The sequence below is a fragment of the Amblyomma maculatum genome, chromosome 2, assembly GCF_055883805.1.
Source record: "Amblyomma maculatum isolate TAMU_Amacu chromosome 2, ASM5588380v1, whole genome shotgun sequence".
Taxonomy (NCBI): Eukaryota; Metazoa; Arthropoda; class Arachnida; order Ixodida; family Ixodidae; genus Amblyomma; species Amblyomma maculatum.
Genome location: NC_139345.1, coordinates 102,831,792 through 102,846,262, shown reverse-complemented (window position 1 = coordinate 102,846,262; position 14,471 = coordinate 102,831,792). Strand labels below are relative to the sequence as shown.

The 14,471-nt window shown below is 43.6% G+C and overlaps 1 protein-coding gene across 10 annotated transcripts in view; it reads left to right on the top strand.

Annotated features, from left to right (window-relative positions):
- The window catches only part of LOC146199434 (calcitonin gene-related peptide type 1 receptor-like), a 361,106-nt gene that overhangs the window by 335,394 nt on the left and 11,241 nt on the right, over positions 1-14,471 (top strand). For all 10 annotated transcript variants that reach the window (XM_084594921.1, XM_084594913.1, XM_084594920.1 and 7 more), the window contains 4 exons: positions 3,100-3,160; positions 5,005-5,071; positions 9,224-9,309; positions 9,734-9,869. In XM_084594921.1, coding sequence (XP_084451047.1) covers positions 3,100-3,160; positions 5,005-5,071; positions 9,224-9,309; positions 9,734-9,869 — 350 coding nt within the window. The remainder of the gene's footprint in view (positions 1-3,099; positions 3,161-5,004; positions 5,072-9,223; positions 9,310-9,733; positions 9,870-14,471) is intronic.

Genomic DNA, 14,471 nt, shown 5'->3' with positions numbered 1-14,471 from the left:
TCTGATTTCCAGAGTAACTAATACATTTTGAGGCTGAAATCTGAAGAAATTCTTGAAATTTTCCGAATTTGGTATGCAGGAAAGAGTTGTTCAAGTTTCCTGCTGCAAAAATGGTGTACACTTAATTGAAAAGCAATATCAAATATACCGCGAATTTATATATACAGAATGCTGCTCATTTCAGGGGAATCGCTTTTGTGTTAAGTGAAAATAGCTGCGAAAATAAACATAAAACCACATATTGGCCATCTTCTAGCTTACTTCCTACAACGCAGAGCAAGAAACTTCACAGTGCAAATTATCCTCATGCGTCGATTTAAAGCATTTTACCCGCCTCGCTGAAACGGGCGGAGTTAAGCTCCGGAGCATTTCTCACACACCGCTCCATTCCAAGGTGATAAACATATCCGGCAGGCCATAAATCGATCGGCTCTTTCAAATAAAATCTTCGCAAATGCATGTCACTCTGTAGTTTCGCCCCTTTTTCTTTTCCTATTTGCACGCCGCTGCACCATTCATCGGGGTACGTGAAGCTCGCGAGGCTTTCGCGTAGGCCCTGTGCAGCATATGCACGATGGCATTCCTTTCTGCGGCTTGAAGGTCGCCGGATGCCGGCCAACACGCCCTTTACACACAACCTATCGTTCATCATGCGCTGTCGCTCTGACAGGCCGTCCTCTAGATGTCCTTGCATTGCTGTACTCTCCTCCGTTGTGGCCTGTCTGCCCTTAGAACTGTACACGGCGCCGTTAGTGGCTTTTGTGCCCCCGTACGCCTTACTTTTCTTCGTCCACTTTCGGGGATTGATGAACTGTTTTCACCGTCTTTTCATGCTATCACTCGATGAAGTCCTAATTTGAGCCACGGTGAGCCGTCGTTCCTCCCAATAATGAAGGGCTGCCGTAGAAGAAACCTCATTAGTGACGTAGCTCTTCGATGAACTCAAGAGAAAGTTTATTTGGGTTTTGTGTTGGTCACTGCCTGATGCTACCGAGCACAAAACACTACAGTAAAAAGTATATTTCTTACAAAAAAAAAAGTTGAAGCTGCAGAAGTTGTGGTCTGTAAAAAAACTTCCCCTTTTTTTTTCTATCTCAATATTTGTGACTACTCTATAATTTCGTTTTCTCTTACGAATAAGATGAATAGCTGGTAGTTTCCTTAATCCAGAATGTAGTAAAATCAAATTTTTCGCAGTTTCCCAATTTTTAAACAAACAGTTCAGTGTGATTTATTGCAGCAATGGCATTGCATGCTTCACACATAGATTTATTTTATTTTGGGAACGAATAGACCAGCAGAAAATAGGTGCGCCCGGTATGAAAACGGCATGAAAGCACTTCGATGAAGCGTTCTTGATGTCGCCTTATTTTCATTCTCCTACATCAGGTGCACCGTGTGAATGGGATTGCTTGTCGACTTCACGGTTTCACGCAGCATAGAATTATTTTACTGTGTCGAGATTGTTGTTATATTATTGTCTCTTTTGCCCCCCCCCCCCCCCCCTCCTCGGGGTGGCGCAGTGGTTACGGCACTCGACTACTGTTCCAAAGGACGCGGGATCGTATCTCGTTCTCGGTGACCGCTTTTGGATGGAGGCGAAAAGAAAGGCGCCCTTGTGCAGTGCGATGTCAGTGCACGTTAAAGAACCCCAGGTGGTCGAAATTTTCGGAGTCCTCTACTACGGCGTCTCTCATAGCCTGAGTCGCTTTGGGACGTTAAACCCCACGAAAACAAACAAAACAAACAATATTGTCTTTTTTACTTCATCGACAGCAAAACCGACTATATAGTATTCATCCCCAAAACATTGACGCGTACGGAGGTAGAAAGCAATTTTGCGCGGTAATTGCCGTAAGGACACCAGACTCAATGAACTGGCCTAACTAGGACCTTCAAGGCCATGTACACTACTCTAAATCGGTTACTAGTGCCTCCATCTTTAGTTTTTTTTTTCGGCTTGTTACAACAAAATAAAATCGTTAAATCCTATGGCTGTTTCAACTGTTTGACATACTGAAATGACAAGTTATAACCGGTCGCTAAATATAGTCAAGAAAAAGATCGACACTCTCGTTGCGTTGGCTCAGCAGTCAGGGCGCTCGACTGCTGAGATCAAGTCGGGTTACATACCGGTTAGGTGAAGCGTAAAGAGTCCCTGTACTGTGTGATGTGAGTGCCCCTAAGTGGTAAAAATTATCCGGCTCCTTCTATGATAGCAGCCCTCATAGTTTATGTAGCTTTGGGGAAGTAAACCTTAGGTACCTTGCCATATCATACCATACTATACCAAGGCCAGCACAGAAGAACATGTTATGAGGCATGAAAGAGCACTGGACAAGTGACCTGTTATTATTCTGTTTCTTTGTCCTTCTCCCCTTCCTGCGGAAAGCGTTTGGCAGCTGTTTCCCCGCAGATGTATTTTTATCACGACCCTTTGGAATGCCTGTCCCTTAAAAGAAAAGGTGCGTCTGCACCGAACTTGCTTTAGGTGCTGACTAATCATCCACACCGCATTGTAGATTTTCCTGCTGCTAAGGCTTTTTATTTTATTTTTCAGGCAACAGTATCACTAGCTCCAGCCAGAGAAATACATACTGAAGACATATTTTTTTTTTTACCCCTTGACCTACTTTTTCTTCTCACCCACGCTTCTCCCTCCTTGTCCCTACTTTTCTTCTTCGGAATCAACAGCGCATTTAAACCCCTGCCAGTGATTATAGCGCTGCCTAGATGAAGACAAATTCACTTGACGAAACGTTGGCTCGACTTCCGAACTGCGGCTCCCCTCCGTGTCTTTGTTCAGTGCTCTTTTGCATACCATGTACCATCTTCTTTCTCTCGTTCTAAATTTTATCAAACAGCCACCTTAACGTCATTTTCTTAGGCAAAATTAATATGGAACCTTCTGTGTGCATGCAGGGTACACGAAGCAACGAGTATATATTTAATGCATAGTTCGATCAGAATCATGTGCTAAATATTCCCAATCTTCTTCATTCACCCATGATCCACTGGTGGCGAACGGAATTGGCTCACGCCACTCTTAGCTATATACGTGAACCAGTTCAAGCAGCCATTGTTTCTTTCACAATACAGGTTGCCCAGCCATTTTTGTCATCATCAGTGCCACGTTGCGAGCCATGCGAATGGGCCACCCGTGAGTACAATTTAACATTCTTATTCACCCTTTCTCTTGGTCGATTACTTTATCTTCCTTGAATATAAAGGTCGTTCGATAACTTCCTTCTTCTGACACAACCGTGCTTTACCGTTGTTGAACAGAAAAGACTGAACGCTAAAAAAAAAAAAGAAAAAACTAGCGCTGAATAGTTGCATGCATGGCTGAACGATGCTACATGATAGTTCGAAGCAGTGGATGAGTTTAAAAATCATTGATACTTCCCTTTGATTATGCCTCTCAGTATGCACAAATTGGTCGTCGTCTAGTCTTCGAAGCCGTGGGGCGGGAGTTCTGAATTCAATAATGTAGCCTAATATTGCGATAGCATGATGGACGCAATCCAACAAGACTTCAGATTCTTCCAGAAGAAGTGCATCATATTAATTATTGCCAAATTCTAGTCATGAAGTCAAAAGCTCGCTGTTGGTGAGCAGTTATTTTGGGAACACATGGTGTTTACATGCATCTTTCATCGATTACAGTGAATTCGTTTTCATTTCCTTACAGAGAAGATTCGAGGTGAGTTTCCTCGGGAGCATTAGCAAACATGGGTGGGTTCGCTTGGCTTGTGCACGGCGCTAACTGTGCCTGGTGCTAGATTGGCCGTCGTTTACGTTGTACGTGTTGTGTGCTCGCGACTGCGTTTTCATGTAATGACAAAGCAATTTCAGAACCGTAGCAATCTTGTTCTTAACCCGATGAATATCTAGACTTCCTTTGTTTGAACGAAAAGAACAGTTTGTCGTCGCTCTTAGGCGTGCATCTCACGGAGTGGTGCAGCTATTAGACGAGCAAGCGGGCGGTGCGTAAAGATGGCAGTTATGTTCCCGACTTTCTTGATTACGCCTCTTTTTTATAGCCTCACGAGGATACAGTGTTTAGACTTAAATACAGCGTTTCTTGTTCGTTGTAAACAGATACATGAAAGGGTCGTTTCTTATTATTCCCTTACTGTGTCCAAGCAAGTGAGGGAATCATGGGGCATGTTGAATAACTTGAGCATCACTGCTTAAGCACCTACATTAAATATCAAATTCTAGCGGAGTTATTATGACGTGCATATTTTCTCTGGCATTTGTTTATGCATGCAGTTACGAAACATGGGGAGCATTGTACACATTCTGCACAACTGGCACTGCTCGCTTTTCGTTGCTAGCCAGGCAGAAAATTCAGCAGTTTTTTTATTTGACTGTCCTAAACGTATTGGTTGTACGTGTTTATAAAAATGCGCTTTCGGTGGGTGTGTAGTATGGAAGCATTATGCATCTTCGGTGTATCCAAAATTATCACTTGATGTTGGGCCACCTTACATTCTTCAATTTAGAGGTATCTATAGCTAGCTTTGTGCTGGACACAAATACCACAAAGACGGCAGCTGTCCTGCAGGGGCTAATGAGAGATGGTTATTGAGAGCGAGGATATCATATAGACCACTTGAATTAATTGCTGGTTTTTACTACAATCTTCAGATTTATGCCAGTATCTGTAAAACCATAAATTCATACATAAATTTATTTCCTAACTTTGGTGTGCGTGGCGGGTGCTTTCGGCATGTTAGCTCTTGAGAACATGACGGCAACAGCGGCGACTTACCGCATGAACAATATTGTTGCATGGGAATGTACCGTGGAAATCCTTAACGCAAGCGCAATGCTCGCCCAGTTGCTGTTTTTGCATGGATGGCTGTCTCGATGAATGGCTGCATCTTTTACTGCCGTACTGCTTCTTTAACCCCATTGTCAGTAGCCTGATACGTGTTGGGAGTCTTCTGTGCTTGAGAGACTTTTTTTTACTCATTTATTTTTCTTTTACTATCGCAGTTGCTGGATGGACAATGTGGAAGGCTACAACTGGATCACTCTCGCTCCAGGGCTTTTCTGTCTTTTTGTGAGAACTTTTATTATGCGAAATACTGATGTTGTTTTCGCGCTGTTGTTACATGTGTGGGGCAGATGACCTATAGTGATCGAAAGAGCGCCTGAAAGCCTCAATTGCTACGTTGACCAATATCAAATGCACATTTCACATACCTAAGCTTTTTGTGTGTAGTCAGCAAGAGCGTGAACTAATATTTTTTTTCTGCTGCATTAGAGTTTGCTATAATAATGATGTTATGATATTTCGCCAAGTTACCCGTAATATAAATAACAATATTGTTTTTTTGTGCGTTACTTAAAGGGTCGCCTAAGAGAAATAATAAGTGAAGGTAGACTAAGGCGCATGCGTGGCTTGATAGAAAGTATAAATTTTTGCTGAAAGCAGATGCTGCATAAGCCAGAAAAAATAAGCCAGAAGGCTCATTTGTCATTCTGGGTGCACGCAGGCATCAAGAAGGTTCAGGCGTCGAATACTCGCCCGCGTGCTTTTCTCCTCTTTCTTACTTTTTGCTGCCTGTTGTGACGCTAAGGTTTACAAAAATATACGCGGACTTGCCCCCGGGAAGTATTACTGAGGCGGGTACATCATTCGAGATTAAAATTAGCATCGCAGCCATCTTCCTACAAGGAATACAGGGTTATTATTGTTCCTGAGGGATAACGCAATCGTCCAGTGTGGTTTACTTGGCAGCTTCATTGTCGCTTCAATATTGCTGCTACCTACACCAATTGAAGAGAAAAAGGAGCAATGCTGATCTATGGTGTAAACGAGGGAGAAGAAGAAGGAGAAAAGGTTCTAAAGACGGCCTAAAAATCCATATTTCTGCGCTCTTTCACTGAAAAGACCTTCAATATTTCACAACTTTGAAAGGAGAGCCGATTTTGGTTCTTAACATTTTCATATCTGTAGAAAGATTTGCTTTTCGTAAAAGTCTGGTGCTCAAATTTAATTAAAAAATCAGCGGTATGATTTAGCTTCGCCTGTAGGGTATACATGATGGTGCCTTTAACACCGTCTTTTCATTCCGGGAAGTTTCGACATTGAGAGACAGCACAGACTGTGGTAAAGTGAAATTTCTTTACTTGGTTTGCTTTTGGGGAATAGAAGGCGCTGTATTTTCGCATATATCTGGGTGGACACCTACACTTACAACGACCTGCATACGATTGGTGATACATATATGTCATCGATTCGAATTCCTGCAGTTAAGTAGCCTCTAACCGGACTAACAGATGTATGCTGAATGAGAAGCGAAACTGTATGCAACCACCATGAGCGCTGCGCAAAGAACGATTGTGTCATAACTTCGGAACAACGTCATTTGCTTTTGTAATCCGACAAGGTTTTTCTCAATTCTGAGGAACGGCGATAGCTTTGGCGGCCAAACGAGCCTCATGCGCGTATGAGAGTATCGCTCGTATGGAGCATCACAGATCGAGAGTCGATATTTCCTCGTGATGTGACGTGGGGTAATGAAGAAGTCGCTTTCCGCTTTCATCGACCCACCGGCATGAATCAAGAAAACACTGTAATACAGTAGCGCGTCTTCATTATTGCACAGTAGCCGCAGCTTAAACCACCTCGATTTATCAAGGAAGTAAAAGAGCACATGCACAAATGCGAGGATGAAAAACCCTTTTTCACAATGCGTCACGTATTCTAAGGAACGTAACATAATAGCACCCACTGTCATTCGCAGCGCCGATACTAATGAAAAGTCAGACATACGTCACAGGACACATCCTTGGTATACTGCTCCTACCATGTTTTGACTTCCACTGCTTAGAGACATGGCTAATAACGAAGCTGGCGCTGACAATTGCGTTGAAACCGCTCTGGAACAGCGTACTTTGCACAATATCAAATGTTAGGTACCAGTAAAGCATTCTGTTACTAGACAAACCCGCGAGCTGCTTCCAAGTCAATGGATGGCGTTATGATGGAATCGATTCCAGTCAAATTAGAGGTTCGGGACCGAAGAGTTCGCACCCTCGTCTCGCGTTGTGCACTGCCTCAATGGTACCAGCTATTGACCGTTTTTCTCTTTAAAAAGCTGTAGAAAAATGCGTTCATTCGCTAAAGAAAACAAACTTTGCAATCTTCTTACCCCTCACTGGGCTAACTAAGCTAATGCCCATTCACGTACAGAGGTACAAGTACTCCCCCATAGAATTTTGCGCTTAGCTCTAGAATGTCATGGTATCTCAAGAGATAGGCTGTGACATTTGCGCATCATACAAACTAGATTTTGATCAGTGAAGTTCTTCTAGTTTCGATTCGACTGAAAACAGGCTTTTATAGAAAAATATAGGCGACTTTGTGATTTTATTTTCCTATTAGGTGTTTTTTGCGTACCTTCTATGTTACAAAACCTCAACTTGAGAAATTTAGAAGATCAGTTCATTGATGAAAGTCAAGATTGAAAAAAAAAATAAAATGAAGATTGATGGTGCCGAAAAGAGAGTTTATACTTGGGACCATGAGCTCGTATGTTCCTGGTGGAGCTCTTACAATTTATATTGCGGGTATAAAAAGAATAATGTAATAGGCAACCCTGAAACTCCACTGTGAACTTTTCTTTACAAGCCGCTTAATCACGCAGAGAGTAAATTATATAGGAATGGGTTCAGTATAGACAGCGCGCGCGCGCGCGCGCGCGCACGCACGCACGCACGCACGCACGCACGCACGCACGCACGCACGCACGCACGCACGCACGCACGCACACACACACACACACACACACACACACACACACACACACACACACACACACACACACACACACACACACACACACACACACACGCGCGCGCGCGCGCGCGCGCGTGCGCACGCACGCACGCACGCACACGCACACACACACACGCACACACGCACACACACGCACACACGCACACACACGCACACACGCACACACACGCACACACGCACAGACACACACGCACACACACACACACTGCACTTGTAGTAGAACATCAGATATGAACCTAACTTCCTGGAATGCTGCGCTTTTCTAAGTGACTGAACACTCGTCCTATACAGAGTTACTCCGCGCACTCTAACGTTATGCAAGCTGCGAACGTGCAATGTGCGGGACACCGAGGAAATGACAGTGTTAGGACGCTTTGTCACCGCCGCTCCACTGCATACGGGCAGGAACACAAAAGGCACGAATGCCAGAGGTACGTGGCTTCCCTGTCGGCCTGTATGAATTACAGCGCCCTGCCTATCTCGCGCCAATGCGAGGCAGAGCTCTCTGCCCCTTTCGCGTGTTTCATATTTTTTTTTTTTTGCTTTACTGTACGCTTGCAAGTATAGCTACTTCGAAAAGTGAGGCGAGTAGTGTAGCCTTGGGTCTCATGAGGGACTCTTGCGCAAGCTTGTTCTGCAGGCAAGCCGATAACAACGGTACGGCTAGCCGTGCAGTAAATTTTCCCTCTGAGAATGCGGCCATGTTTCTACATGCTAAATATGGCATCCTGTCCGGATCGTAGTTGGAAGAGCTTACTTTTATGTTTTTTTTTTATTTTAAGAACCAGGTTTTTGTTTTACTGCCATGCTGACGGTGATGTCTCGAAAGACATGGGTCTCTGGGAGATTCTTGTTTTGTTTTTCGACTTCATTTGTAGCAGTCTGAGTATTAGTGACCTTTGCTTGTATTCGAATATAATTAAGAGGCTCACTATTGACAAAGTGCATTTCTCTATCCCCTGAAGGGGACGAAAAAATTTTAAAAACTTCACTATTTTTTTTTCTTACCAAACGTGCGGCTATGGCTGATAAGTAAGAAATAACCGGCACCTACTGAGTGATCAATGTGAAAATTCACTGATACAACATCTAGAAACGTGAGGACAAAAAAAAAAAAAAAGAAACGGTAATTAGGAAAAAATGGCCCTATGTGTGTGTTGTTTGCGAAAATCTAATACCCGTAATACGTGCATGCATTTATATGTGTGGTAGACACGACGCGCATCATTTGTGTAAGTTGAGATGGTTTCTCTTGATAATGCGAAGTAGTCCTAATTGTAAGAGTAAAACAACCTTGCTTTCAAATAGCTTTGGTCACTAAAAGCTTCGAAATGTGTCTCCGAAACCACATGACTACGAGAGTTTCACATCTCTTTTCGATTATACTTAACTTTTCTTGCTTTTCAGGCCAATTTCATTTTTCTGTGCAACATTATCCGCGTCCTCGTTACCAAGCTCAGGAGCACCCATGCCAATGAGCCAAGCCAATTTCGGTAAGAGCTGCTTTGAATACACACACACACACATACACACAAAAATTAGCCGCGCCAGGCATAAAGGCAGGGAACATAATCCATTCTCCAGTTTTTTTCTCTACCTGTTTATGCTCGTTTAAAGAAAGTAAAAATATTCAAGAACAATATAAGTTATACTCAAATGCAACAATGACGGAGTGCCCATTTTGATGTGAAGCAAGTGCCATGTTCACATTTCTTGAGCTGAGAAATAACAAAGAATATCGAGGAGAGTAGGAATGCACGGCATTGAAAATGCACACATAGACATAAAAAATTATAGATTCAATGTTTTTTTTTTTTTTTTCTCCCATTTTGCGCTGCCGTTACCGCTGTTTTAGTACGTCGCCAGCTCCAGCCATGACACCTGGTGGTACTATATTGTGTTGTGTGGGGTATGCAGGAAAGCTGTTCGAGCTGTGCTGGTGCTCTTTCCGTTGTTCGGCATGCACTTTCTGATGACGGTGTATCGGAGTCCAGCTAACTGTGGGCCGTGGGAGGTCTACCAGTACATCTCCAAAGCCTCTGATGGACTGCAGGTAAAGTATGTTGCTGGAAGATTATAATAGTCAGTTTGTAACCCGGCTTCTAGGCATTTCTATAAGTTATATTCAGCTTAAAATATCTTAAAGCTCAGTAAAAAGGGCCCTGACAGTAACTCTCCAAGGAAGAGTGGACAAAACATTTTCCCGTGTTGTGGTTTACAGTGTCCAGTCTTACACCTTCTTCGTTCCACATTTTCAGTATTCTGAGCGTTTAAACGTAAGGCACTGCCCAAAGACTTCAAGATTATTCTAATTGGAGCACAAATGCAACCTCTGAGCTCCAGAAAAATTTGTCAGTAAATAACATGACCCATCTTTTTTTCACAGTTTACGGCTGGGGATGGAAGTGCCGTTTTTGCGGATCGTTAAAAGGAAGTCTTTGACTGAGAAATATTACAGGTTTGGAGTAAACGATAAATACCATTCGGTGCCTGTGAAGCGTCGACAGTGAAGATGCCAAGGTTGTCTTTCTTAATCAGAGTGCTGACACAATTGGATTCACAATATAAAAAAAAGGCTGTAGTTCGGGTAGATGTAACTGACCCGCCCGTTTAAATCTATTACACCTTGTGTCCTAAGACCCCAAATGCCGACTCTGTGAAGAGAACGCAGGTCGAACCTCAAATTGTATAGACCTGCCTTAAAATTTCGTTGGAGGCACTTAGATCCCTCTTAAACGCGGTAAAGCGAAACTATTTCCTGCGACTCTTTCCCCTCATTTACTTCTTTTGTTTTTCTTTTTTTTTTTTGCTGCTTTTTTTCTCTCACGTTTTGACCACACTTTTGATGTATTTTGAAATTTTGACCTCCGTTGGTGTTTTGACGTCCGGGGCTCTACTTAGCTAATCATTCTACATATACAAAAATTTGCGCGCAGACATTGCTTCACCTTGTACCTCATACAAGCATTACTCTGCTATGACGATGTGACATCCTCCGTGGACGCACAAATCCTGCTCACACTCAGAGCCTATAAAGGTTTTCGCCTTAATAATCCACCTGACGTTACAAACGTAATGCCAACTCTTGGAGGGTAGGGAGGCTTCCCTACAGCTGTGAATTTTTCAATTAAAAAAAAGTGCTGGACTCGAGGCCCAGAAGGGCCTTTTATATGCGAGTACTTAGAGCAATCGCAGGTGCTGGTGTCCGGAGATAAGGACCCCAGCCCCAACCCCTCTCTAATCTCCCAATAGTTTTTCCCTAAGTGACTCATACCACTGGCGCGTTAGGCCTACATACAGCGACTGGCTTCGTTTGGTCACAGGGCTTAACGTCCCAAAGCGACTCCAGGTATCCGGGACGCAGTAGTGGATTGTTCTGGAAATTTTCTTGCGCCTGGAGTTTTTAAATGTGCGCGGACAATGATGAGTATATGGGCGCCTTGCTTTCGTAGCCATAAAAAAAAAAAAAAAGGCCCCTGCTGCCGAGATTCGATCCTGCGTACTTTGATTCAGCACTCAATCGCACTAACCACTGATCAACGCTTGCATAGAAGAGAAATCAAAAGTCCCATCAATTGATAATAATTTACATTGCCGCGTATGCAACACAGGCACCGTGATTTAACAGAAGATCTGTGTTCTCTTCGGAAACGCCGGCAACACAATACTTATTGTCGCACCTGACCGTAACGAGGGCAGATGCACGCGGCGGCATGGTTTCGTCCGCGTCAACTATGCGCAAATGTGCGGGGCGTCGTTCGGAATCTGTGGTCGTCGTGGCAGGAGTCGAAAACGTGACCATGCAGCGAGGAACATTATTGATGGCGCCAAGCTCCAGTGAAAACATCCATGCCGAGTATGAAGTCCTTGCAACAATGTCGCATGGTAATAAAAATCGTTACAAACTCTGAGTTGGCAATGGTTACTCGGGCAGTGCACCGTCCTATCGGTGTCATAAGGTAACCGCAAGCAGTACGAATTTGCGGCCCCAGCCATTCAGTTTTGACCCCGAAGAGCCGATCCGTGAAATTGTTACTAGTTATCGGGAAGTCTTCTCCGGTGTCTACTAAAGCGGTCACTGGGTGCTCGTCTACGAGACCTGGAAGGTCGGCGCTAATAGTGTGATTGGCATCAGGTGAATTCCGAAGTCCGGGTTCATACTGCGGCCGCATCGTAGTCACAGAATCGAGCTGAGTCGTCACAGGGGGTTCTTCGGGACATCGTTGATCAACAACTTGTCCCCCTGAGGTCTCCCCCTTCAGGTGCCCAGCGTGGGCTTGGCGACCGTCTCCTCGGCGCATCAGTAAAACTACGGTGGCTGGGTGATGCGCTGACCGCACACATACTCGTTGCGCCGGTAGCATTATTGCAGGGCTCGCTGAATGAGGCTAGGTTCGATGATGAAATCGATGACAATCTGAGGAGGATTGCGCACCAAACCAGCGAAAATTAGTTTTTTTACACCCTGCATCAGGGGGCGCAGCTTCGCGGATTCCGTCATGTCGGGATCAGCCCACTGAAAAAGACGGGTTCCTCAGCAAACATGGCCACGCTCTCATTAAATTGTTTGACGCGAAATTTCAAGAAGCGGTTCGTGTGATCTCGACGATCGTACCGGGCAATCGCTCAGCTAGATCAGTCAATCATGTTTATTTCACATCAAGGATTCGAGGGGCGAGGACAAACGTCCTATGTGAGGCTCGACGGCAGTCCCCGACCTTTACAACAGCTTCACTGTGCACAAATTTCAAAATCGCACAAAAGCTACAGCACGTGGTATACCTGTGACATATTTGGAGTTAAGCAAAGAGCACGCACAGCGTGAAAAAGAAAATACACATGTTCAAGGCATTAAAGGTTCAGGTCGATAAGGAAGGCACCACAGCAAGGCTTACTTAGTAAAGTAAATAAATGATATCCCGCAGTGGTGGTGCGGTGGTTAGGGCGCTCGATTACTGTGCCCAAGGACGCGGGATCGAATCGCAGCCGCAGCGGCCGCGTTTCGATTCAGACGAAAAGCATGGCGCCCGTGTACTGTGCGATCTCGGCGCACGTTACCGAACCCCAGGTGGTCGAAATTTCTGGAGCTCTCCACTACTGCGTCTCTCATAGCCTAAGTAACTTTGGGACGTTAAACTCCAGAAGCCACAACCAACCAATTGATGATATAATGAAGATGCACACGCTCAAGACAAAAAATGATTGATAGATAATGCATACACAAACGATTCGGAGTTCTTCACTAATTAAAATTCATAGCAATTGTCTAAAACTATCGGCAAGGTAGAGGACAGCATTTGTCTGCCATAATTAGTTCGCGTTTGAGGTAAAGATTAATTGCTTCCAGTGCGCGTATTGTAGGGGCGTTTCCTACATATTAGTCTCGACATAATGGCGAGATATGCATTGCTTTGATTTATGCAGAAGGACAGAGTAAAAGTACAATGTTTAATTACTTAAAGACAGGTTTAGTGTGTGCATCATTTGGAATGATGGTAATTGCACGAACAGCTTGTTTTGCATATACTTGAGTTTTGTAATATTGGAGACAGTGGATGTACTCCAAATTAAGTGACAAAATGTCATAACTATTGAAAATAATGAGTCGTATATTATTTCTTTTTATGCATTGAAGAAAGTAGCACTGAAAATTTGGCAGAAAGTGCATAACTCTTGAAACATTGGCGGCTGTATTATCAATGTCAACATCCCATGATAGGTTCTCGTGAAATGCGACGCCAAGGCTTTTAACGGAAGAGAAGATGTGTATTTTTGACGAACCGATTGATAACATTAGCTCTGAAACAGGCTTATTATGAGATCTAAAAACCACCGCTTTCGTTGTATTTATAATAATATTCACGGAGTTAGAAAGGGACAAGCAGTGTAGTGTACGTAGGCATCTCGCAGCACCTACCTCCAGTCTCGATACACACGGTGCTGTGAAAAATAAACTGGTGTCATCCGCGTAAGTGACAAAAGTTGTGTTAAGGTCAATATTTACAATATCAGTAATGTAAAGATTGAAAAATAGCTGTCCCAGTATGCTACATTAGTGTACGCCGGCACAAATACGCTTACGGTCACATACAGTGTTATAAACCGCAACTTGCTGAAAACGGCTCTCTAGATAGAATTTTATTTACTCTGAAACCAACCGCGAGACCTATATGTTTAGAGTTTAACTAGTAAAGTTTTGTGATTAACGCGATCCAACGCCTTCGAAAAATTTATAAACATGCTTAGGGTTAGGTCAAAAAATTCATATACATGCTTAGCGTTAGTTCTTTGTGCTCAAAGGAATCTGAAATTTGCTATTTTTGTGTGAGAAGAGCGGATGTCAGTGGAATATAACTTCCTAAATTGACGTTGGTTGCGTGTTATTAGCGTACGCTTCTCGCAAGAACCTAGAACCCCAGTGTATAGAGTATAGTATAGGAAGTATCGATAATGAACCGCAATTAGATAACTGTTATCATCCCGTCCTTTATGAATCACAATGACCCTCGCAGTTTACTTGCAACTGGGAGAAATCCCTTGGAAAAGCAACAGATAAAGATACAGTCCAAGATAGGACAAAGGACACCAGTCACATGTTTTAACAGCTACATATAAAAACCATCCAAGTCTGTCGACTTGCTATATTTTTAGGCTA